The sequence below is a fragment of the Bos javanicus genome, chromosome 28 (assembly GCF_032452875.1).
Source record: "Bos javanicus breed banteng chromosome 28, ARS-OSU_banteng_1.0, whole genome shotgun sequence".
NCBI lineage: Eukaryota > Metazoa > Chordata > Mammalia > Artiodactyla > Bovidae > Bos > Bos javanicus.
Window position 1 is genome coordinate 43,083,704 of NC_083895.1, and position 23,137 is coordinate 43,106,840.

The 23,137-nt window shown below is 55.0% G+C and overlaps 3 protein-coding genes across 4 annotated transcripts; all 3 read left to right on the forward strand.

Moving 5' to 3' along the window:
• The first annotated feature begins 65 nt into the window (after positions 1-65).
• SNCG (synuclein gamma) lies at positions 66-4,919 on the forward strand. The gene is made up of 5 exons (XM_061405565.1): positions 66-396; positions 1,189-1,230; positions 1,524-1,651; positions 4,311-4,382; positions 4,630-4,919. Exons 1-5 carry the CDS (start codon positions 276-278, stop codon positions 4,648-4,650), a joined length of 384 nt encoding a protein of 127 aa, XP_061261549.1. The 5' UTR covers positions 66-275; the 3' UTR covers positions 4,651-4,919.
• A 5,165-nt stretch (positions 4,920-10,084) lies between these two features.
• Positions 10,085-12,368, forward strand: ADIRF (adipogenesis regulatory factor). Its single transcript, XM_061405568.1, has 3 exons — positions 10,085-10,249; positions 11,925-11,987; positions 12,176-12,368. Exons 1-3 carry the CDS (start codon positions 10,189-10,191, stop codon positions 12,280-12,282), a joined length of 231 nt encoding a protein of 76 aa, XP_061261552.1. The 5' UTR covers positions 10,085-10,188; the 3' UTR covers positions 12,283-12,368.
• Positions 12,369-12,458: 90 nt separating this feature from the next.
• FAM25A (family with sequence similarity 25 member A) lies at positions 12,459-22,630 on the forward strand. Of its 2 annotated transcripts, XM_061405567.1 has the most exons (6): positions 12,459-13,388; positions 14,578-16,166; positions 18,303-18,491; positions 19,764-19,941; positions 21,304-21,366; positions 22,438-22,630. In XM_061405567.1, exons 3-6 carry the CDS (start codon positions 18,456-18,458, stop codon positions 22,569-22,571), a joined length of 411 nt encoding a protein of 136 aa, XP_061261551.1. In that variant the 5' UTR covers positions 12,459-13,388; positions 14,578-16,166; positions 18,303-18,455; the 3' UTR covers positions 22,572-22,630. The 2 variants fall into 2 exon arrangements, with proteins under 2 accessions (XP_061261551.1, XP_061261550.1); XM_061405566.1 differs by lacking the exons at positions 18,303-18,491; positions 19,764-19,941 and having other exon boundaries at positions 12,459-14,676; positions 16,093-16,166.
• The last annotated feature ends 507 nt before the right edge of the window (positions 22,631-23,137 follow it).

Consider the following 23,137-nt stretch of genomic DNA (forward strand, 5'->3'; position numbering starts at 1 on the left):
GCTACGGTCTGTCAGGGGGCAGGGGACGGGGGAAGGGTTGAGCCAGCAGAGGCCCAGGGGACCCTGGGAGAAGGTGGGGGCATTCTGCTCCCTCCCTCCCTCCTTCCCCGCCCCCTCCCCTGGGCTGGCCGGGCTCCCATCAGCCGCCGCTGCATCATCAATATTTCATCGGCGTCAGTAAGAGGCAGCCGCAGGGACAGAGGCTGCAGCAGCACTCAAGCCAGCTCCGGTCACAGCTCATCTGGGGAGTCAGACTCCCATCCCTGCCCACCGCCATGGACATCTTCAAGAAGGGTTTCTCCATTGCCAAGGAGGGTGTGGTGGGTGCCGTGGAAAAGACCAAGCAGGGAGTGACAGAGGCAGCTGAGAAGACCAAGGAGGGTGTCATGTATGTGGGTGAGTTTGGGCGCGGCAGGGCCGGCAGGGAGGGGCGGCTCGGTGGCTGCTAGGTTCCTGGACTGGACTTTATCCCCTGACCCCAGGAAGGCACGTTTGGGAGGGATGAGGACTCCTGGGCCCAGAGGCCCCACACTCTCCTGTACACCCCTGTCTGGGCCTCTGTGGGGTTGAGGGGTCTCAGGCAGGACGGCAGGAGAGGCACTTAGCCCTCAGACACACCTGTGTGTGAGCACAAATGCACACACCGCCACACACCAGCACCCCGCCCCAGTATCCCCCACAGCCCCGCGACTCAGAGAAGAAGCCACACTGGAGCCCTGGGCTGAGCAAGCAGGGACTCAGCAGCCGGGCCGTAGGTCCGCACCCTGCCCAGAAAGAAGGGCTACCTCGGGGAGATGAGATGGACCCTCAGCATCCTGGCCAGCCTCCCAAGCCCCCTTCCCCTTCAGCTCCTTCCAAAGAGGAGGCCAAGCTGATGACTCAGCTCTTGTTGACCCTATCAATCCCAGCTCCGAGGCCCAGGCCACACCCACTCGAGGTCCACCCACCAGACCCTACCTCAGGCTGGTCTCTCTCTTCCCTGAATCCTGTCCTGTCCACTTCCCATCCATCCCCTTCCTCCAGACATAGCAGGAAGTGGCCTTTGAAAGGATGGCTGGCCCCCGGACACCATCCGCACTCCCCACCGACTCTGCAGCTTGTCCAGCTGTTCTGTGGTGTGTTTGCCCTGACCACTCCCCTCCCAACACCTGGAGTGGGCTTGGGCTGACACCTCCCTTTCCTCCACAGGAGCTAAGACCAAAGAGGGTGTTGTGCAGAGTGTGACTTCAGGTAAGGTGACCCAGGACCGGCGGACATGGAGGGTGGGACATCAGGAGACTTTTGCACCTGGCTACTAAAGACCCAAGCCTGGGGCCCTCTTTACCCCCTTGCTGTACTAGGACCCAGGCCTCCAGAAGCTGGAGGTAGGCCCAGGGTGGACCACCTGATCATCGTCAGACTTTCCAGGGAGTCAGAAAGAGGACAGCCTAGGTCTCCAGTAGAGCAGAGTTTTGAGGGCCCAGGGCAGGCCGGAGCTGGGTTGGGTGGGATCAGGGCCAACGCCTGCCAGATTCCTCCCACAGTGGCTGAGAAGACCAAGGAGCAGGCCAACGCTGTGAGTGAGGCCGTGGTCTCCAGTGTCAACACCGTGGCCACCAAGACTGTGGAGGAGGTGGAGAACATTGCAGTCACCTCTGGAGTGGTGCACAAGGTGAGATCCAGTCCCTAGCTCGGGGCCTGTCCTGTCTCCTGGGCCCACGGAGGCCAGCTGGGGAAGAAGCATTATCATCCCACTAACTTACAGGGCGGAGAAGGCAATGGCACCCCACTCCAGTACTCTTGCCTGGAGAATCCCATGGATGGAGGAGCCTGGTAGGCTGCAGTCCATGGGGTCGCTAAGAGTCGGACACGACTGAGCAACTTCCCTTTCACTTTTCACTTTCATGCACTGGAGAAGGAAATGGCAACTCCCTCCAGCACTCTTGCCTGGAGAATCCCAGGGACGGGGTGGGCTGCCGTCTCTGGGGTCACACAGAGTCGGACACGACTGAAGCGACTTAGCAGCAGCAGCAACATACAGGGGAATGGAGACTTAGGGGCCCTGGTTTGTGCTTGGTGTTGCCACATCCCGGGAACCTCACAGTCACCCCTGTGTGGGGGGCAATGGAGGGCCCGACTGGAAAGTGAAGGTCAAAACCACGCCCACTCGGTGGTGCTCAGCATTTAGGAGACACCACATTTTACTAGCGAAAGCAGGGTCCTGTGAGCCCCACGTCGTGACAGGCAGCCTCCCACAGGCAGTGGACACCAGATCAGAGCTGCTAAGTCACCGCCTACCCAGTGACCAGCCTCCCTCCAGAGCCATGCTGGGCTGGGCCTCCTCCTGCAAAGAGGTGCAGTGAAACAGCGCCCCCTGGTGACGGGAAAACAGTGAGGTTCTGACCACACCCTCTGCCTCTGTCTTTGTGGACTTGTGTACGTGCCTGGTCGTGTGTGTCTGGGCAGCAGAGAGCACAGGGGCAATTTGTGGGGAGGCGGGGAGCCTGGCTCCAAAACCTATGCTCTGAAGAGAGACTCTGAGTGAGACAGGAGGAGATTGTGGTGGGAGCCAGTTCATTTTTGGGGCAGGAGGTTTTCCTATTCCAGAGATGAGCTGTTCCCAGATGTATAAGCAGATGTTGTTTAGAAAGTTCCACCCTAACTGGCACAGGCCCCTAGGGGCCAGTGGAGTCCTAGGTACCCAGCACTAAGAATCCCTGGAGTGGGTTAGTGGAAGGGTAGGCGGTGACCCTGCCTCTGGCTCTGGGCACAGCACCGAGGTCACAGGATCTCCAGACTCTAGGAGCAGGCAGGTGCCCCCTCCCTTAGGTCCCAGCTCTTATTAGCCTGTGACCTTGGGAAGCTACTCAACTTCCCTGGGCCTGCATATTCTCAGCTGTAAAATGCTTGTTGGGGGTGTGTGCTGAGTATCCATCCCACTGGGCTGTGATGATATAGGAAAACAGAGCCCTGTGAAGCAGCTTCGCCTTGCTTATGGTGAATACCCAACAAAAGGAGGTGACTGTATCATCATTATCATCAGTGACCCCAGGCAGGACCCAGATGTACCCTAGGAGACCCCAGGCCCCTCCCTCCCCCACCCCCCCAGCAAAAGAGGCCTTAGAATGGGGCCAGGTTGCCCCTGAGGCCTCTGAGCAGAAGCCTGGACACTCCTCGCTGACTTTGGAGGAGGGCTGGTGAGCCCTTGGCTACCTCAAGGGAGATATTTCTTGGTGACAGCCCCAAACCATCCATGACTCGCTGTCCAGTGAACTGCAGAAGGAGGCAGCACTGGCCACCTGTCTGACTGCTCATGCCCCGGCCTCATGCGTCCACCCTGGGGCGGCCAGGACACGTGGCCGCCTGTACTTTGTCTGAGGAGCCTCCCCCAATTCTGGCTGCCTCAGTCCACCAAAGGGCAGGAGGACACCATGGTAGCCCTGAGGGGGCAGGACCCTCCAGAGGTCAGTGCTGAGCCCAGGATCCAAGTTGATCATCCAGTCTGGCCCCAGCTATCAGTTATCACGTGATCACCCCAAGGCAGGACACCATCTCAGGCAAGGGTCTGGTTGGGTGTAGGTAGGTAGAAGGAGACAGGAAGTGGGAGAGGATTATATAAGCCCTGCTGGTCCCACCTGAGGGACCAGCCTGAGCCCATGCCCATCGAGGAGGCAGGGAGAAGGAAAGAGGGAAGCACTCATGCTACTGGGGATAGGATTAGGCCTGGAGCAAGCCAGACCTGATCCTTGTAAGCCCCACGGCTTTGAGCTCTGAGGCCTTGAGTTGAATACCTGGCCTCTCTGGCCATGGGGCCCCCATGTGAACAGTGGAAACATGCCCTTCCTTCCAGGGGTCTTTGAGGATCACAGTAGGAGAAGGGTATGTGGTCATGTGATTCAGGAACACTGAGGGTGGGGTCAGGCCCGGGGTTTCAGAGGCCACTGCCCACTCCACCCACATCACTAGGCTTGCTCATGGAGGAGGCCCAGTCAGGGACTGTCAGGGACTCACTGCTGGCTTCTGGGGGTGAGGCTGGGCTCAAGGATACTTGGTACTCCCAGAAGGCCTTGGCATCATCAGACAGCCCCCACTGGGAACCCTTGCATGAGGTTCCATCACCTCCAAGGCCAATCTGGCCTTCACACCTCCCTCCCCTCCAGCCCCCCAGGGAACCCTTACATGAGGTTCCATCACCTCCAAGGCCAATCTGGCCTTCACACCTCCCTCCCTTCCAGCCCCCCAGGTAGTGATGAGGACCTCCTTCTTTGAGGTCAGAGTAGTGAAGCTCTGCACCCTCCACCTGGTCCCACATCCCCTTTGCTTTTCCACAGGAGGCCCTGAAGCAACCTGTCCCCTCACAGGAGGATGAGGCGGCCAAAGCAGAAGAGCAAGTGGCTGAGGAGGTAGGAGCTGGATCCCTGGGGTAACACAGGGGTCCCTGGGCAAGTTGCTTCCCTCTCAGGGTCCCAGAACCCACAGGGGAGCCTCCTGACCTGCAGCCTCCTGAGCCTGAGTGTGAGATCCCCTCATGAATAACCTCCTCAGGGCAGAGAGGCATAGATGACACCCTTCCTCCCCACTCCCCAAGCCAGGGTAACCACTGAGGGGTGGGGCCCCAGAGCCATGTGTGAAAGTCACTGTTTCTTCCAGACCAAGAGTGGGGGAGATTAGAAGGCTGCCAGTGATCTGCAGAGGCCCTGAGGAGCATGCCATCGCCTCTTGGCACAAGGGGTGTCTGGTCCTGGAGTAGGACCCACAGAGCTGCCCAGCTCCCCACACCCTCATCCAGCCCCCCACAGGCTGTCCCCCTGTGCCCTCAGCTCCCTAGCCTTATCCCTGTCCACCACCCTCTGATCTTTCTGATCCCCACAGATGCTACTGTGAATTTTTTTTTTTTAATGATTTTAATGATTCCAAATAAAACTCAAATCCCCACTGCATACCTGCTCATTCTTCTCTCTGTTCTGCCTTGTTCACGAAGATGCCCCCTGGGCCCTCCCAGGAACAGGGGCTGGGCCAGGTATGCTTCAGGGATGCACTGGGCATTTCCAGCACCTTCTGAGAGCACGCAGTGCCTGCAGAGACGCCCCGGCCCCCACCATTGCCTTTTAACGCGCAGGTGGCGGCCCTGCTTTTCGGCTCCCGCGAACAACCTCGAGAACATGCTGTCTGCTGCAGCATGAGACCAGGATGTCCCAGGTTTTGAGCTTTGACTCACCCTGCAGGGATGGACCGCTCTGATGGCAGGGGTCCTCCTGGGCCCCTGGGGCGTGTCCTTGGAGCCAGTTGTCCTTCTGGGAACAGGGACACCTAGCACCCATCCCTGAAGCAGATGGTAACTTTGAAAGATGCGAAGTCTAAACTCATAGCGAGGACTTTTTGCATCCTCCTTGGGAAAGAAGGACATGACCCCAGAGTTCCTCCCTCCTGTCCCCACCCAGCCTTGAGCTCCCTACCAGGTTGGAGCTGGGCTTTCCCTTCCTTCAGCAGAGTCCTGTCAAGGATCATTAGAAAACACAACGGTTGAGAGGCAGGAGAGGAAGCATCCGCCTAGAGAGAAAAAGAGTCAAAATATTTGTTGGGCTCCTCCCAGATGTGGGACACTGCACTAAGTGCTTTACCTCCTTTAATCCTCAAAACCAATTGTTAGTACGTCCCCAGTTTCACCGAAACTGAACTAAGAAACAGAGAGGTTAAGTAACTTGCCCAAGGGCACAGAGCTAAGAAGCTGGGGCCTGGCAGAAGGCCAGGTGGCCTGACCGCAGAGCCACACAGCTGATTCGCGTCATGCTGTGCTATGTCCACCCAGACTGCGTGGGCTGCAGTGGCCTTATGGCAGATGCCACCATCCCCAAGACTTCAAAACAACCCAGGGACCCGAGTGGTTGTTTTCCTACATGAAAGGCTATGGGCATCATGCCCTGGAGTCTTGTTCAGAGGTGGCTAAGTGGACAGCAGGGTTCCTTTCCCTTTAACACCCAGTCTGGGCTCAAAGCACCTAAGTGGCTTGCCCCAGGTCTCCAGCCCTGGGTGGGGGCGCTGAAGCTTGAGTCCAGACCACTTGCTCATCCTCCCTCCATGGTGGAGAGCAGAGGTCAAGGGCAGCCCTGGGGGCTGCAAAGCCAAACAGCCGAGCTTCATTGTATCCCAGTTTGCAGTCAGGGGCATCCAGCGCTGAGGAGGCAGAAAGGAGCAGTGAGCTGCTGGTCTCCCAGCCGTGCAAACTCTACCATGGGAGGAGTGAAGGGTCTTGAAGAGGCACAGGGCAGTCAGGGGTGTTCCTGCTCCCAGGTTCAGACTGCTCATCAGCAGGCCTGTGCATGCCCCAGGAAGAAGGCCCGAGGGGCTGGGTGTGCCTGAGAGAAAGCGGAGGAGACAGGTCCTCTCAGGTAACTGCAGGAGGAGGATACTACTGGGCTTCTGGGGTTCTGATACCCTCTCCTCTATTGAGGGAACGTGGAAGGGTCCCTGCTGCTTGTCCCAACTCCCACCTCTGCCCCCGGACACATATTTAAGACCTGTTCCTGTGATCCAACAACGAAGTTGCCTGGTCCAGGAAGATTCTTCCCCATCCCATGAGCACCTGCAGTGTGCTTTACTTTTAAGCCCTCTATTATGTGCTGTGAGCTCTGTGGGGCTGTACCTGACTTCCCTAGAGGAGTAACTGCTCTCTCCCATCCCTCTCTTTCTCCAAGAAGCCCCAGGTGACCCGTCCCTCTTTTCTATTTTTGGTAGGTGGCAATTGTAATAAGAGAACATACATATGAGACTTGTCTTGGCAGCCGCAAGATGAATAGATCTATGTTCCAACCCACCAGAATCTTAAAAGTTAACAGAGGGCTTGACTGGAGTCAGTCATATATTCGGGCTTCCCTGATGGCTAAATCGGTAAAGAACCTTCCTGCAATGCAAGAGACACAGGTCCAATCCCTGGGTCAGGAAGGTCCCCTGGAGAAGGAAATGGCAACCCACTGCAGCATTCTTGCCTGGGAAATCCCATGGACAGGGGAGCCTGGTGGGCTAGCCTAGTGGTCCATAGGGTAGCAAAGAGTCAGACACGACTGAAGCGACTTAGCACACATGAATGCAGTCATATATTCGATTCAAGAGGGTTTCAACAACATCTTACTCTCTCAAGGCTGTGTTCTATTCCAAGGACAGGAGAGAGGGTGGGGAGCCTCTGATTGCTCAGGTCCCGCTCACGAGGCAACCGGTAGTTACATCGTCTTGATGACCTCCTCTGATATTGCTACAACAGATTTTTCAATCATCTTCTATGTATCAGGCAAGGTGTTTGACTCCAAGGAACCAAACTAAGCAAACTAGATATGGTTTCTTCCATTGCTCAGAATCTTGGAGGTGTTGGGGAGGAATAAATTTTCCTTTACCTTTCTAGGTTCTTCTGGCTGGTCAGAGAATTAAACTGATGTGAGACAGATTGACAGGAGAAAATCAAAGTTCAATAGCATGTATACACGAGAGACCCAGGGAAGCTGAGTAACTCATCAAAGTGGCTGAAACAGTCACCTGAAATATCATCTTTAGCTAAAGACAAAAGAGGGTGTTGGGGCTAGTTGTTTGGGGAGGAAGGCAGTTGACATGAAGATGGAAAGCAAGTGTTCGGTAAACAAATGCTTGCCAGGCCATGTACAGAAAATGGGACACAGAGAGGAATGTTAACAAATAGACTTTTCTCAGTTTCTGCCTGTCTGTATACCTAGTTAATGTACTAGTTACCCATGGTGTAGTTCTATTACTGTAATAGACCCTCTAACCTAATTCTCTAGGCAACCAAGGGGAAAGGTCAAAGTTTCTTCCTGAGTCTTTTGGGCCTTGTTTTCAGCTTGAAATAGCCTGCATTTCAAAGAGACATTTTAGAGCGGCAGATCTTGCTTCCCTGCAGAGGAAAGAGAATTTGAAAAGCAATAACACTGAAGTACTGTACGTGTCATGTAGGGAAATACAGAATGCTGCGAGGCCCAGACTGGGATGCCTCATCCAATCTGTGATAGGGAAGCCTTCCCTGGTTGTGACATTTTTGATGAAACTGGAAGGATGAGTAAGAATTAGCAAGATTAAGGGGCCCGCCATTCCCACCATCCCCAACCATGGACCCTCAGCTGTGTCAGGCATCCATCAGCCCATTTAATCCTCACCATAACACCCTGGGGGAGATTCTGTTATTGTGCTCCCCACCATGAAGGATTGAGGCTTGAGGCTCAGAGAGATGAAGGAAATTGTTCTAGCGGGTATCTGAACTCAAGGGGTCTGACTTCAGTGCCTGCTGCTTTAGAACCATTCAGCTGCCTCTCATCATCTGCTTGGGCCTGGGAGTCCCTCCCACAGAGGCTGTTGCCTATCTCATTCTTTGCCCACAGGGCCTGGTGCCAAACAGCATCAGCAGTTCAGCAATGAGCTAACTTGGAGCAGTGTAAAAGGTCTTCCTGGCTAAAGGGATTAGTGGTAGCAGCGGTTTTTCAGGAGGGCTGGCAGGCCTGGGGCAGGGGCTGGATGGGGCTCTCCGGAATACTGAAGGAAGAGTCAGGTGGGCTCGCCTTAGCCCTTAGAGCTCAGGGCTGGACCAGGCTCCCGGCAGGGAGGGATGCGAGCAGGGCAGGGCAGTTGCTTTGTTAGTCTGTGTTTGGTTTCCGTTCCCCCCACCAGATCTCCTTCCCCCTAAGCAGATCTCAGGGCCTGCCCCTTCCTCTGGCCCAGAAACCCTCCGTTAATCAATTTTTCATGTGTGTGCGCGTGTTCTCCAGATACCCCACACCAGAGGCCGACCCTCCATGACTTAGTCACTCCTCCCTATCTATTAGGCAGGATGTGGCCCAGTTGAGTGGCCCTGAGTAAGCGAAGACTGCCCAGAGCTCCAAAATAGGGGGGACTCCTACAGACATGCAGAGACAGGCCCAGAAAGGGTTAATCAGAGAGCGGCCTTAAAGAGGGTCCAGTCACAGGCTGAGGGGGTGGCCTCCAGGCTCCAGTGGCCAACTCGAGTGGAAGAGCGCTGGGCTGGCCTGACCTGCAGCCTTGAGCATCAGGAGGTTGTGCCTCAAGAGTTGTTTTGTTGTCCCTGGGATCCCTGGCTGCCCTACTGACACCCAAGTCACTAAATGACCCTCCCTCCTCCGAGGCCCTCTGGCCATCCTTGAGCCCCAGGCTCAGTCCCGGGAAAACTGACTTGAGCAACCTGTAGCTGGGCCGCTCCCTTACTCGCAGTGTGGTCTGGGGTACTTTCCACCCAAGTCCTTGGGCTTTGGTGACCGACAACGATTTCCTTGCCTTGGCTGGACACAGGTGGACGGCCCTTTCTGTTATTCCCCCTCCACTTGGATCTGTGTGGTCCCCAGTCAGGGCCACACGAGGAGTCACTTGACGGTCACTCAAGGGTCACTTGAGTCGCCAGTGACTGGCCTCTACGGAAGGAGGGTGGGACTTACTCCACAGTCTCTCCACTGCACGCCCCCCCATCCTACCCCTGTCCCAGCAGCAGTTGGGCAGATGGCATCTGCCAGTCTGCAGTGTCCAGGCTGAGTGCGTGGGGCCTGCTGGTTTGGCATTGGTCAGGGCCCTAGGGTTTACAGCCCACTGACTCAGACTTGAGTCCCTGCCATGTGAATTTTGGTGAGACCTAAATCACCCTCTGTGCCTCATCTTCTTCCTAAAAACTACTAACTCCCATTCCAAGAGCTTGTTGTAAAGGTTACACAAGAGGCTGGAAGCGTTTGCACAGCGCCAGGCACAAAGTAAATACTTAATAAAAAGCAGCTGCTCTTAATTACAACTCCACCTGGTGATGATCCCCACCTCCCTCACCCCTCCCAGGCTGGGGAATCCTCGCGTCCACCCGGTGGAGGAAGATTGGTGCGCCCCCTTGTGCCCCCAGCCACTGTCCCGATCCCCGATCCAGCCCCTCTGCAGCCCCGAGCCCCTCTTCAGACGCTAGTTGGCACCACTCTCCGCTTTCCCATCACGGCCCGCCTGAGGCCAGGATGTGCTTTCGGGCTGGCGGGTACTGGAGCAGGGCCCGGTCACTCCCCTGAGTGCTGGGAACCGCCCCGCGCCCCCTCCAACCCCCCTTCGTGTGGGGAGGGGCCGGCCCTGGGGCGCCTTAAAAACCAGAGCTGGCGCTCGGGTCGCAGCCGCTTTGAGCAGGATCCAACGTCTCTGCGGCTACCCTTAACCACTCGCAGACCCCCCGCAGCCATGGCCAGCAAGGGCTTGCAGGACCTGAAGAAGCAAGTGGAGGGGGCGGCCCAGGAAGCGGGTGAGAACAGAGCTCGACGCGGGCACACCCGATGGACGCGGGGGTTGGGGGGCGCAAGCCAGGGGACTGTGCAGCCGGAAAGTCGAGCGGGTGGGGGTGGCTCCGGCTGGGAAGGGCTCTCTCCGGAGTTGCAGGGACCTGGCAGGACGCCCACCCCGACCAGCCCAGGAATGATGCCTTGAGGCAAGCGGGAGAACAGCGGTGCCTGGGCGGGGTGACGCACTGGGCACTGCCAGAGCCAATCCGAGGAGGCTGCGAAGGCGGGGAGTGGCCCCGCTCGGGCCCTTGGGAGAGTGAAGGCCCGCGGGGAATGCGGACTCTGCCACCAGGCGATCTCTGCCCGCCAGGGTCCCAGAGGCCCATAGAACCAGGATGGGCGGAGGGAAGCAGCTCCAGACTCCCACTGGGCTTTGTTTTGAGCACTCCTCCCTTCCCCCCAATACTAATTTCCTCTTAAGTCCTCACCCAGAGGGCCTTCCCACCCTCACGTGGCCAAGGCAGGTCACTAGTGTTAGTCTCCAGCTCCAGCTCTTTCCTCCTCAGGCCTGAGCTTACACACCTTGGGGGTGAAGATGGACGGGGAGTAGGGGATGTGAGGAGACTCTGGGTGCGCCAGCAGCACCTGTTCCAGTTCCGGCTCAGCCTCCCCTGGGACTCCAGCTCCCAATCAGTCCTATGCATATCCCAGTCAGCAGACAACACCTAAACCCACCCCATCCTTCATCAGTGCCCTAGGAAAGCAAACAGTTGCTCCGCTAGGCTAAAAGGGTAGCAGGAAGCCTCTGCTTACAGCACCCTTCCTTCTGGCCCTTACTTTTCCCATCTGTAGGCTGAGTGCAAAGGCTCCTTCCCTGTGGTCCTGACTGTGCTATGTCAGACAAGGAGCCCAGGGACGTCTGTGAGCAGCATATCCAGGGCCTGCCTGGCCCCTGTGCACCTGGCCCCTAGGGTCTGGGTAAGGTAGGCCTTTCACTGTTTAGCAGTAGATGAGCAGATCGCTGAAGGCCAGAGCACCTGTCTGCCTACCCAGCAGGGGGGACACATCTGAGCTCCTGGAAACCCTGTTCTCCACAGGTATAAACTCTGGTATAGAGGAGATGGCCTGACCTTGGAAGTTTCACCTATTTCCTGCACTTCATTTCCTAATGCCTTAAGCTGCCTGCCCACAGAGGCAACTGGCAGTCATTGCTTGTGTGCCCTCTGGGGAAGGGCACAGAGAGAGGAGGTAGTGAGAATGCCTTACAAAGTAGAAGTCCCAGTGGTGGGAATTCAGGCATTTGGGCCAAGCTTCTAGGGGAGAAGTTGTTAAAGGGGGCAGGGCTCTTCCTGGGCCATGCCCAGCAGCAGCCACAGCCCAGATGCCAGTTCCAGCCTGGCCCTGCCCTGCCTTCCTTCCTCTGTTGGATATTTTCTCAGCAGTCCTGAAGATCGCAAGGGAAGCAAGCCAGAGGAGAGGAGCCCAGAGTTATAAATAAACAAGAATAATACCCTGGAGTCATGGAAAGGGCTCATGCCCCTCACTGACTGAGTAGCCTTGGTCAAAGGACTTTACCTTAATGGCATCCATCCTTGGGCATGTAGGACAGTCTACTCTAGAGAACAGATGGGGTTGGCAGGTGGAGCCCCTGTGGTTAGTGGTATCTGAAGAGCTAAAGCCCACATCTCTCTGTTCCAGTGACATCGGCCGGAACAGCGGTTCAGCAAGTGGTGGATCAGGCCACAGAAGCAGGGCAGAAAGGTCTGGTGGGGCTGGTGGGCAAGAGGGTGGATAGCCCAGCACACCTCCATACTCCACCCAGCACTGTCTCCTCTGCAGACCCTCTGTCCTCATTGCTTCCTGGGGAGGGAGCCCCAGGGGAGGCTAACCCTGCATGGCTGTGGTTCCCCAGGGTCCCGCCCTCAACTGCTCTTTCCTTCCTTCCCCAGCCATGGACCAGGTTGCCAAGACTACCCAGGAAACCATCGACCAGACTGCTAACCAGGCCTCTGAGACTTTCTCGGGTTTTGGGAAAAAACTTGGCCTCCTGAAATGACAGAAGGGAGACATGCGTGACTCCCTTCGAGGCCCGGAGCTCTGGCAGGCTCTTGGTGGGCCACCTCATTAAAACCTATATTCCTACCCTGTGCCCACTTCATGACTCCTACACGGGCCCAGCTCTCCCTCGCTTAGAGTAGAGCCTCAGCCCAGAAACTCAGCCCCTAGTCCAGAGACAGTCCTGGCATTCCAAATTCGGAGGAAACAGACCGGTCGTCCAAGAACTCATTTTCCTTTTCTCAACCGCACATCCCCACTCTCCCTTATTTTAAGTTCAAACCCCATTTAGGTGCGTGCCTCTCCCCGCCCCCGATTCCAAAACCGCTCTCCCAGCTCCAGGAACCCGGCTTTCCTAGAAAGGGCATACTCGATCTCCAGATCCTCGAGGAGCTCAGCTCTGGGCGGGGGACTACAGGTTCCAACGGCCACGGCCTCGGGAACTTCTCCCAGTGAGCTGAGCCAGGAGGCTGGGAGCATCGAGGCAATCCAGAGCTGGGCGCCGGCGAGGACTTCAAGCGGCAGGAACTCTCGGGGAAGACAGGGGACGCAGGGGAGTGGTTCTGGCCCTAGCCACTCTAACCAGCCCGTCCGGTGTTTGTGCGACTGCCGCACCCAGCGGTGAGTCACCGGGCGGCAGCAGGAGGGCGAGGACACGCCCCGAAGACCTAGGCCCCGCCCGATTGAGTTGGTTGGCGCGGCCGCCAAGAGCTCCGCCCACGGCACGCCCCCTGGGAGGGCCCTGCGGCGCACAGGGCGGTGCACGTGAGCGTGTTGCACGTGAGCCTGAAGCGCAGGCACCCGGCAGAGTGCGTGCGCGCGCTAGACCACTCCCGTTGACACCCCTTCCGTTCCGGATGCACCGGTATCTTCTGACCTAGGGTGGAGACTGGCGTTTTTGTCGGGCAGGTCCCCAAGACGGTCTAGAGTTGGCGCAAACTTTATTCCCTCCAACCTCCCCTGCACGTGTCTACGTGTTCATGCACGCGATACCAGCTCTGGGTAAATCCTGCTGGTGGGTGACTCATCGTTGCCGCAGGATAAGCCCAGCCCTGGCGCCGGGCGCTGGCGGCCCTCTTCATCCGAACCCTTGGCACACCTTGGCTGGTAACGCCCCATTCCCTTTCCCCACCTCCCCGCCTTTGTACACACTGTTCCCTCCGTCCGTATCATCTTGTTCTCTTCTGGACGAGTACATACATAGCCATGCCGTTTCAACTCTGGCTACAAGGTGTTGGCTACAAGGCACTTCCAGTTCAGGGGAGACTGATAGAAAAAAAGCTTCGTCTTTGCTTCATACTTTCCTAGAGGCTTTCCGCGACCTGCCAGCAGGGGGCAGTGTCGTGTCCACCCCCGCAGCCCTCCCCTTCGCACCCCCCAGCCCAGGTCTTTATGTGTGTAGCCATCTGCCCCGGGGACCTTTCCTTTCTCCAATCCGAGATCCCTCCCAAGGAAGCAATAGGTTCTCTCCCTAATCCTTGGTATCTGTCACCCTCACCCCAGGGCCAAGCTCAGTTTCATGGTTTGTTCCTGTTTCTGACTTCCCCAAAGAAGGCTTCACCTGGTCTACAAAACGGGCAAAGACCTAAAGGGAAGGTCCTGGAAGAGATACCTGGAGTAATGTGGAGGTGCATCCAGCATCTCCAGGAGCCCCTGCCCCCAGGAGAGGATGCCAGGGTTGGGAGAGATCACGTGGGGCCACACCCGAGGCCGGTGGGGCTGAACTGTCAGAGCCCTCAGATCCTTTTTGGTAGGCAACCTTCCCCTGACTGACTCAGGAGAAATCCCAGTTGGCCCAACAGTCTTTCTTAATCCTGTTTTCCTTCTGAGTGTTGGCTTTAGGAATGAGTGTGTGAGCCATCTCAGACCAAGAGAGGAGGAGTCGGGTCTGAGGACCAGGAGACTTCTAGGAAAGGGTTTTTCATCCTCAAAAAAAAAAGACAAAGCATTTCTTCCTCTTCCACTGGACATTTTTGTGACCGGAAATGATGCTTAGTTCTAAGCAGCCACTTCTAACCTCAGGAGGAAGGAGCCAGAGGAAAAGCCAACTGGCTGATTAGGGCAGAGCAGAAGTATGAAAAGAACCTATATCCCAAGTTATTTTATTGAGTCCCTAACTTAACCAGTGCACACTAGGCAAAAGGATCAGTTTTCTTATCGTTTAAGCTGCTGTGAAAGTGAAAGTGAAGTCCTGTCCGACTCTTTTCGACCCTATGGACTGTAGCCTATCAGGCTCCTCCATCCATGGGATTTTCCAGGCAAGAGTGCTGGAGTGGATTGCCATTTCCTTCTCCAGGGGAACTTCCCGACCCAGGAATCGAACCTTGGTCTCCAGGATTGCAGGCAGACGCTTTTACCGTGTGAGCCACCAGGGAAGCCAGGAAGCTGCTGTGAAGTATGTTTCTATTACAAAGGAAAGCTGAAATCCTGATGTTGCCTCAATGATAGTAAGATCCTTCATTTGCCGGCCTCACTCACCTCCTCAGCCTCCTTGCTCAATGCCCCCTCCCTCTCAGTTGCAGCCATGTTGACCTTTGTTCATTTCCCTTGGCCTCACGCTTCAACTCACCTCAGTCTGTGTGTGTGCTGTGTTTTTTTCTACCTGGAATGCTGTCCATCCTTCCTTATAAATCACCCTTGTCTAGGTGGCTGCTGCTCTTTCGTCCATCAGATCTCAGCTTCCCAGATTGGCCCTCAACAAACACAGAATGGGTCCGGCCACTGCCGGTGGTGAGGGGCTCTCCTGTGTGTTTTGCTGTGATGGTTGTACACAGGCCCAGCCAAGTCCCCTGTGCTGATTAGTGCGTGCCCAGTGCCTAGCGTGGGGCTCTGGCAGCATCCGCCGAATGAAAGCAGGGATGATGGTCCGGTGGTTCTCCTACCAGATAGCAGAATTGCCATGCTAGGCTCCCTCGAGTGCCTTCTCTACAGTGCAGCCCCTGCACGTCTCTCTGCCCCTGTGCATGGGATGCTCCCTGCATTCCCCGATTCCCCCAACACTGAGCCCTGGGGGTGCGGCCAGGTTGGACTTGTCTTTGGCTCTATGTCTGGGACAAGGTGGACGTGGTGCTAGGGAGCCCTGGGAGCCTGTAGGAGCCCAGGCCTGTCTCCGTGAGGTTCATGAAGTTAGTGAATCCCAGACAGGCTGAGGAGAAGCAGGCTGTGGCCACTGCACCTGCTGGGTCTTGGTCAGATCTCCAAAGATGATTCTTGCAGTAGCAGTTCCTGGGGGGTTCCCGATTCTCCAAATCCCAGTTCCCTGAACTAGCCAAGCACAAAGTCACTAACATCACATTTTGGACTTTAGCTCAGATTCCCATCAAATTACAGATGAGAAGGGCAGAGTTTTCTGCTTTCCACCTTCTCTCCCTTTCTCCTTTTTTTTTGGTTGTTGTTAGTTGTCTCTTTTCTACTTTGTGAAAATACATAGCATTTACATTCCATTCCGTCACACCTTTGTTTTGTCTTAGATCTGTAACTGAAGATACTAGAAGCAATCTGCCATTGTCTGTTGAAATGTTTTCTATTATCTCTTGGTTGGTTGGAGTTAGTCCTCTAGAAGTTTCCTCAAGAATGAAATATTTTCAGATGAACTGAGAAGACGTCTGGCCCCTTGGGTTACAGCACTGTGTCCATGAGGGTTCATGGTGTTCTGTTTTTTGTGTGTGGCATTTTCTATTTTTAAAAAGGTTAAAAAGTTAAAAATTAAGAAAGAAGAGCTCATGTGAACCATATTCTGTGTTCTTAAATGTGTGGAAATGTTAGTCTGTAGCCTTTATACTTTATTCTCAACTGGGTTTGAAATTTTCAGCTCACGCTTTCTTCCTGGAGTGTCTTCTAGATATGGCTGCAGTGCCTTCTGCCACAGGAGCCTGAATAATTCCTGTAAGTCTGATTTCTATTTCACTGGAATTTCTCCTTTTTATTTATTTAAGGCTGTGCTGCGTCTTTGTCGCTGTGTTGTTCCTCGTTGCCCCATGGAGTTTCAGGAAGGGGAAATGGGGCTCTTTAGGATGTAAGCTGCTGTCATGCTGCTTCCAGACCTGGAAGTCTGGCAGGCTAAGCTGCTGTTCTCTGTTTATAGAGAATCCACATGCTCTGTGCCGTTTACTCCTGCCCTCGCCCTGGGAACTTGCCTCTTGAACCGCATTTCCCAGGCTCCCTTACCTTAGAGACTTGTTGGGTTTGGCTGTAGGGGATATCCGTAGGAGATGGAGAAGAGAGGAGTTTATTCCTCCTGCTCCCTTCTTGCCGGGCATGGCTGGGCAGTGGCCTTGTTCCTCCACTGACAGTGGCAGCTCCTGTCTGCTGACCCTCTCTGACAACTGGAGCTCGCATCAGGGTCTACAGCCCCTCCAGGCCGAGGGTCCCCCGTTGCTCCAAATCCTAGCAGCCTCGCCATCATTCGTTGACTCCCTTAACTCTGCCCACACCTTTGTGAACTCTCCATTTCCTCAGCTACCCCTCTGATGTGCCCTCTGCCCATGGGTGTATGAGAGCTGGGTTGCTAGGTGACTGACAAACCAGGTCTCCAGGAATCTCTTCTTGGCTCCCCTGTGACTGGAAGGGGTCTGTATGTATAAGATATGTGGGCTCTGTATGTATTGGGAGCTCAAATCCATGCAGTAGAAGTAGGAGAAAGCATAGGCAGGCTGACAGTTATAAAACTCTTGCTGTTCATGACAATTGCAGTCACAGGAGAAAAAAAATTTATCATGCTTCAGATGTGAGACAGCCCTAAGTATTTAAGCATACTTTAACTTTTTTTCCCCCCAGAATTGTTCATTGCTCAGTTGGCAAATTGCTTGTGAAAAATTGGCCCTCCTTGACTTGATGATGGAGTCATCTGGTCCTTTGCCAGACTGGGTTGTTGAGCAGATTCCATTTGAATAATTAGTTGATGCTTGTCAAAGCTCAGTTCTCACAGCCCCAAGTGTAGGACTTGACCTTCTGACTCAGGACAAGCTGACTCGGCTGCCCGTGTTCAAGGGCTGCTCTGTGGGGACCCATCATGACAGGCTTCTTCCCAGATGGGGTGGTTCCAACCTCATCCAGGTAGGAGTAGCCCAAGCCCAACCCCTTAGACCAGAATCCTTCTTAGGAGGGTGTGAGACTGTCCTAGGTTCTTTGGGCTGGAAAGGAGTCCACCGTCAGGGAGCCCGGATGGGCTGAGCTGAGCTGAGCTGAGAGGCCAGGGAGCTGGTCAGAGCTACAGTGGGAAGGCTGGTGGGACTAGAAGTGGGCCAGAGCACCAAGGGCTGGGGCCCAGATCCAGTCTTGGGCAGCTTGAGCTCTCCAGGCCTTCTCTCTCCCTGTTGCATTTGGGATCTGTACCTGAACCCAGCCTTGTCAGGAGATCTGGGGCCGTGATATGTTGTCACTGGAGTCTGGGTGCTCACACCAGGGCCGTGCATTAAGGAGGAGAGGGTCCCATGGGCCGGGGGATGTAGTGAAGGGAACAGCAGTCTGACAGGGAGGAGGAAAAGTGTAGCCGAGGGCTCCTAGCTGGGACTGGGGCCAGAGTCCTGCTGAGTGGCCGAGCCCTAATGGGCCTGTCAAGCTGGTGAGCTCCCAAGGAGAGGGCCACAGTGACGAGTCCCCGAGGGTGGGCACTGGCGGGGTGGGGTCATGGGGTCTGGAAGCCATCCCAGAGCTGGTGGCTGACACTGCCATCCTGTCAAGGGGTGCAGCAGAAAGGACCCATGTCGGGGTGGAGGACACACACAACCTCAGGGGGAACAGGCAGGGGGCTTTGATGGGCCCAGGGAGCATCCTGCGGGGCTCTCGGGCCAGTTCCCACCAGCTATGTGCCAGAAGGGCCCCCACCCTTGGCAGCGTTGTCCAAAACCATGAGCAGAGCTCTCTGGGATTTGGATGTAACAGGGAGGCCAGAGTCATCTGGACCTGCTTAAACTCCAGGGCCCCTCACTTTCATGGCCACTTCTGAGTCTACAGGGTCAAACGTGTGTGTGTGTGTGTGTGTGTATATTCACATGGATAGCAATATTCTTTTTCTTAAAGGGACTCTCCAAGTTTTTTAAGACCTGATCAGCTCCTGCTTATGGCATGTGTGGGGCTATGGCCTTGTGACCCAGAGTTCCTGCTGGCTATACTCTCCACTGCCCGCCCTAGGGCGGCTGGCCACTGCCCAGGGCCTCCCAGCACCACTCAGGAATGTGGGAGGGCCTCGACTCCTTAAGCCTGTGTCAGGTAAACACTAATTAGACCCTGCCACTCCCTCCTGGACTCCTCTGAGGGGTAAGGGAGCCTGTATGGGGGGAGCAGCCTCAAACTCCTGCCCCAGGCCCGGACTTGATAAGCAAGTCCTTGAAGGGCCTTCCCTCCAGGACTCCTAGCCCTCTCACTCCAAGGCAGCCTTATACATACCCCTGCCACTCTTTGTTCCACCCATTGGTTGGTCAGGGCTCACTGCCAAGCATCCCTAGCACATCACTGATAAGAGGGTGGGAATGGAAGTTTACCAAGAGTTTGCATGCCTGGCCCCACCAACTATCAGTGACAAGGCCAGGAAGGCATGGATGCCCCCATTTTATAGATGAAGAAACTGAGGCTCAGCTGGGCTAGTGACTAAGGGAAGCAGCATGTGATACGTGGCCTGAGGCATCTCTCTCCATCCTGAGTAACTTGGAAGGCAGTCTGGCTCCCTAAGCATGTGATGTTTCAGGGACTGGTAGAGCTTCTTTCTGGCAACTCTTGCTAGAGCCAGAAGTACATCCCCAAATGGTGGCAGGGTCCTCCATTTATTCCTCTAGGACCTCTTGGGTGGGCACTTCTGACTTCACAGGGCTTCCCCAAGAGGCCAGGCCCCAAAGTGCAAGGAGGACTGGGTTCCCTTACCTGCAGGCTGCCTCAGTGCTGGGCCATCCAGGTGCTCCCGTGAGTGAGAACCAGGTAACTGCAAGTCAGGGATGACTAGACTTCTGGTCAACGTTGCAACCTTCTCTGCCTTGGGCCAGGCATGGCCCTCATTTTCCCTACTCCCCCAGACTGTCCAGTGGAGGCTGCAAGGCCACTCTGCTGAGCTGAGTTGTTGGGAATAGGAAGGGCAGCGGCCTCCACTCCACTTGTATTCCTGGCTGGGGGCTGCCCAGGTCCCCAGGCTTACAAAATGCTACACCCCTGCCTAGGCCACCCTACGGATAGTAGGCAGCAGGCTGGAAGTTCTCTGCCTTGTCTGGATACACAACTGTGCCCAGACTGCCATGAGTCCAGGGGACTGGCAGGGCTGAGGTCCCCAAATGCCTCTCACCCCACAGGACACTAAGGCCTCTTACCTCGGGAGAGGGGTATGTCCCAGAACCAAGCTCTGTCCGGCCTCATGCTCCCGTCCCTGCCCCTCATGGGGTCTCAGGTTATGGGGTGTGGGGGTCTCATGCTGCCAGAGGAGCACTTCCCCAGCCACAGCAGTGGGGTGGCCCCACCCAGCTTCTTCCTCCTGAGCCTGTGCTGACTCACCACCAGCGTGAGCGCTCGTGTCCCGGCGCCCGGCCGGGCATCAGAGGCATCTATAAAAGCAGACTGGTCCAGGCCCCAGCATCCTGCTCGATTACTACCTGTTGCCACACAATGCTGGGAGGCCTGGGGAAGCTAGCTGCCGAGGGCCTGGCCCACCGCACGGAGAAGGCCACGGAAGAAGCTGGTAAGGACCCTGGGGCCCCTTTCCCCTTGCACTGTTCCTTCCCACTGGGGGACTCAGGACAGACTTGACTGGGCCAGTGAAAAGCCGACCCCAGCAGGATGGGGGCAGGCTTTGGCCCCACGGGGAACCAAGGATGATCAGCTCCATTGGGATGGAGGTAGGGGACTGTAGAAGCTAAACCAGTTGGAGCCATGAGACATCTGCTGCCCCAGCAACCCTCCTGGTCAGACCTGTTTCGCCCCCCACCCCCCAGGCTTGACATTCCTGGGGTCTGTGGCTGTGGGACGGAGGCAGCAGCTCAGAGGAGGGGACAGGAGGGGAGCCAAAGTGCTGGGTGAGCAGCTGGTGACTTGACTCCTTGCCTCTGGAAGCCGGCAGCATGTGGGAGGCTTTCATGTTAAAAGAGCTTATTCTAAGTATCCTATAGATGCTACAGGAAAAGGAAGGTGGATTTTAATTTTTTACCATAACTTTAAAGCTTCAAAGATTTCTTACTTAAGAATCCCCAAGTCTGATTGTGTTCAAAGTCAGCCCCCAGAGTTTACACAAAGGACATTTTCAGTTTGTTCAAAGTCCCCAGAAACTCTTTTTTGTACATCGGCCCTTGGATACAGGGAAGCTGATCCAAGCCCTACCCGTTTGACATTTTGTGAAAAACAGCTTGTGCCCAAGTTTGCTGTTCTCTTTCTAAATGGCTGCAAACATGTCTGCGTTTCATTTTAGCTTTGCAACCGCTGTTGACCGTCCACTTTGATCCTGACCAGCTCTCTGAACGCTGTGTTATTCCCAGGACAAGGGAACCCAAGCAGTGGAGTTAATTCTAGGAGTTAGAATCTGAAATAGTTCTTCTGACCCAACATCTTTCAGTTCTAGCGTGTTACCACCCTAGGAGGGCAGAGAGTTTTGTCTTATTGGAGGAATTGCTTTGGGGGACTTGGTGTTGCCGTGGGCGGGGAGTGGTGGTGGTGGGGGTGAAGCTTTGACATTCAGCCTCCTGCTGCGGCCCCCATTCAGCCATAGACAGAAGAGCAGCTCACCTGAGAGGTGTGGTGACCCAGGAAATGGGCCCAGCCTTGGCTCCAGGTCCCTAGCTGACAGGAAGGCCTGCTAGTCAGCATTCCAGGCCTTGCTGGGCGAGGGACACAGAGAGCCCTGTGCCCTACCAGCTTGGCTGCTAGCAGCCAGGTCCCACTCCAGTCTCTGAAGGAAGCCAGCTGGGGGTTCTTGATGAGCAGCTTGTCCTGTCCTGGCTTGAGTAGCATCCCTGAGGCCCTTTTGGGATACCCAGGGCTGTCTGGGCCCTGCCGTGAGGACAGGCAGCTTACACTGTGCTCTCACTCTGGGCTTGTCTCGTCTTTGCAGTTCACGTTGTGGAGGAAGTGGTGAAGGAGGTGATAGATCATGCCAAGGAGGCTGGAGAGAAAGGTAAGGCCAAGTTCGGGGTGGGAAGGAGGGAAGGTGGGTGCTGGCAGCAACCTGTTCCTTGCCTAATCAGGCCAAAGCCTGACCCCGAGGTTGCTTCCTTTCAGTGGGGGTACAATTATCTGCGCTCGTCTGAGATCTCACACTGTACTTGCTACAGCAGGAGCCATCTAGATAGTTCTCTCTGTGGAATGTTAATAGGATGGTGTCACCAAAGACCAGGTGGCAGTGTGCTGGGACGAAACATTGGAGACATAAATTATATATTTGTACAAATACGTATTTATTTAAATGTTTATATGTTTGTTTATATGTTTCTGTATCACAGTGTACAAAGCCTGTGTGTGTCTTGCTCCTTACAACAAAATAGTTTGCAGATGGATTAGGACTTAAATATAAATACATGAAATTATTAAATTCGTAGAAAAGAACATAGATTTTGGCATAGTCTCAGAGAATGGAGGATCTTTTTAATGATGACAGAGATCCAAAGGCCATAAAGGAAATATTAGGTAAATTGGACAGTGCGTGCTCAGTCACTTCAGTCGTGTCCAACTTTCTGCGACCCCATGGACCATGGCCCACCAGGCTCCTCTGTCCATGGGATTCTTCAGGCAAGAATACTGGAGTGGGTTGCCATTTCCTTCTCCTAAATTGGACAGTATAAAACTTAAAAAATTTCCATAGTGAAAAGAAAATACCATAAGCCAAATCAAAAGAAAAACCACAAAGTGAACAAAAATATTTGTAGTAGAAATGATAACCCAAGATAAAAAGGACCAAAAGATATAAACAGACAGTTCACAGAAAAATGAAGCCTGAGCAGGCAGTACACCCACAAGCAGATGCCCTATCTCACTGATAGTTGGAGAAATGCAGGCTGTTTGGAGAAATAAAGCCCAGTGTGAATGCCTTCATCCGGGAGCTGCGCTCTGCTCTGTCCCACAACACGCGCAGGGCGCAGCCCAGCGAGACTGCCACGTCCCACAGGACGCTCCAGGTGACACCAGCACGCCAGTGACTTGAATTGCTTTCTTTGCTCACCTGGACATTCTTCTTCTTCCTTCCCAACAGCCATTGCTGATGCTTTAAAGAAGGCCCACGAGTCGGGGGACAAAGTGGTGAAGGAAGTCACTGAGACAGTGACCAACACAGTCACGAATGCGGTCACGCATGCAGCAGAAGGCCTGGGCAAGCTGGGACAGTGAGCTTGCCTGCCAGCAGCAGGCTCTTCCTGAATCACAATAAAAAGCTGTGGTTAACTGTGTGCACTGAGCCCAGGATTTGTTCCTGTTTGGATGGAAGCACTGCCTGTGTCCCGAGTGTCCCCTCTGCAGGGACAAGGGGCCAGCACCCTGGCTCCCACTGCGGTCACATAGTCCCTGAGATTAATCAGATGTGCTGCTCTCACTTGATGATTTCTCATGTCAGTGAGGAGCTCTTGAGGACTGTTGGTGTTTGTGCTACATCTCTTAAAAGACTATTTCCCCAGAAACTATACAAAGCTTTCAAACACCTCAGTGCTTCAGGGATACCCCAAGAAAGGACCGCAGTTCAGCTTATGTGTTCTTTGGGTTTTCTTTGAAATGTTCTTGCAGGAGTCAGGGAAGATAACAGGCCAACTTGAGCTGGGCAGGATCAGGCAGATTGAGCTGCTCAGGTTCTCAAAGAGGCTTTAGAGAACTGTTTCTTCTGGACAGTCACAGAATCATGACTGTCATGGAGAAACTGAATCCGCCCCCTGTGGAGCCTCTGTCAAGTCTCTGCTCAAAGA

What these genes read in the sequence shown, in the direction of transcription:
- SNCG (XM_061405565.1), top strand. Translation starts at nt 276, where the DNA reads ATGGACATCTTCAAGAAGGGTTTCTCCATTGCCAAGGAGGGTGTGGTG. An exon ending in GGAGGGTGTCATGTATGTGG is followed by an intron (nt 397 to 1,188) that starts GTGAGTTTGGGC and finishes TTTCCTCCACAG; the next exon opens with GAGCTAAGACCAAAGAGGGT. An exon ending in TGTGCAGAGTGTGACTTCAG is followed by an intron (nt 1,231 to 1,523) that starts GTAAGGTGACCC and finishes TTCCTCCCACAG; the next exon opens with TGGCTGAGAAGACCAAGGAG.
- ADIRF (XM_061405568.1), top strand. Translation starts at nt 10,189, where the DNA reads ATGGCCAGCAAGGGCTTGCAGGACCTGAAGAAGCAAGTGGAGGGGGCG. An exon ending in GGGGGCGGCCCAGGAAGCGG is followed by an intron (nt 10,250 to 11,924) that starts GTGAGAACAGAG and finishes TCTCTGTTCCAG; the next exon opens with TGACATCGGCCGGAACAGCG. An exon ending in CACAGAAGCAGGGCAGAAAG is followed by an intron (nt 11,988 to 12,175) that starts GTCTGGTGGGGC and finishes TTCCTTCCCCAG; the next exon opens with CCATGGACCAGGTTGCCAAG.
- FAM25A (XM_061405566.1), top strand. Translation starts at nt 14,495, where the DNA reads ATGGACTGTAGCCTATCAGGCTCCTCCATCCATGGGATTTTCCAGGCA. An exon ending in AGCCAGGAAGCTGCTGTGAA is followed by an intron (nt 14,677 to 16,092) that starts GTATGTTTCTAT and finishes TGAAATTTTCAG; the next exon opens with CTCACGCTTTCTTCCTGGAG. An exon ending in CAAGGAGGCTGGAGAGAAAG is followed by an intron (nt 21,367 to 22,437) that starts GTAAGGCCAAGT and finishes CCTTCCCAACAG; the next exon opens with CCATTGCTGATGCTTTAAAG.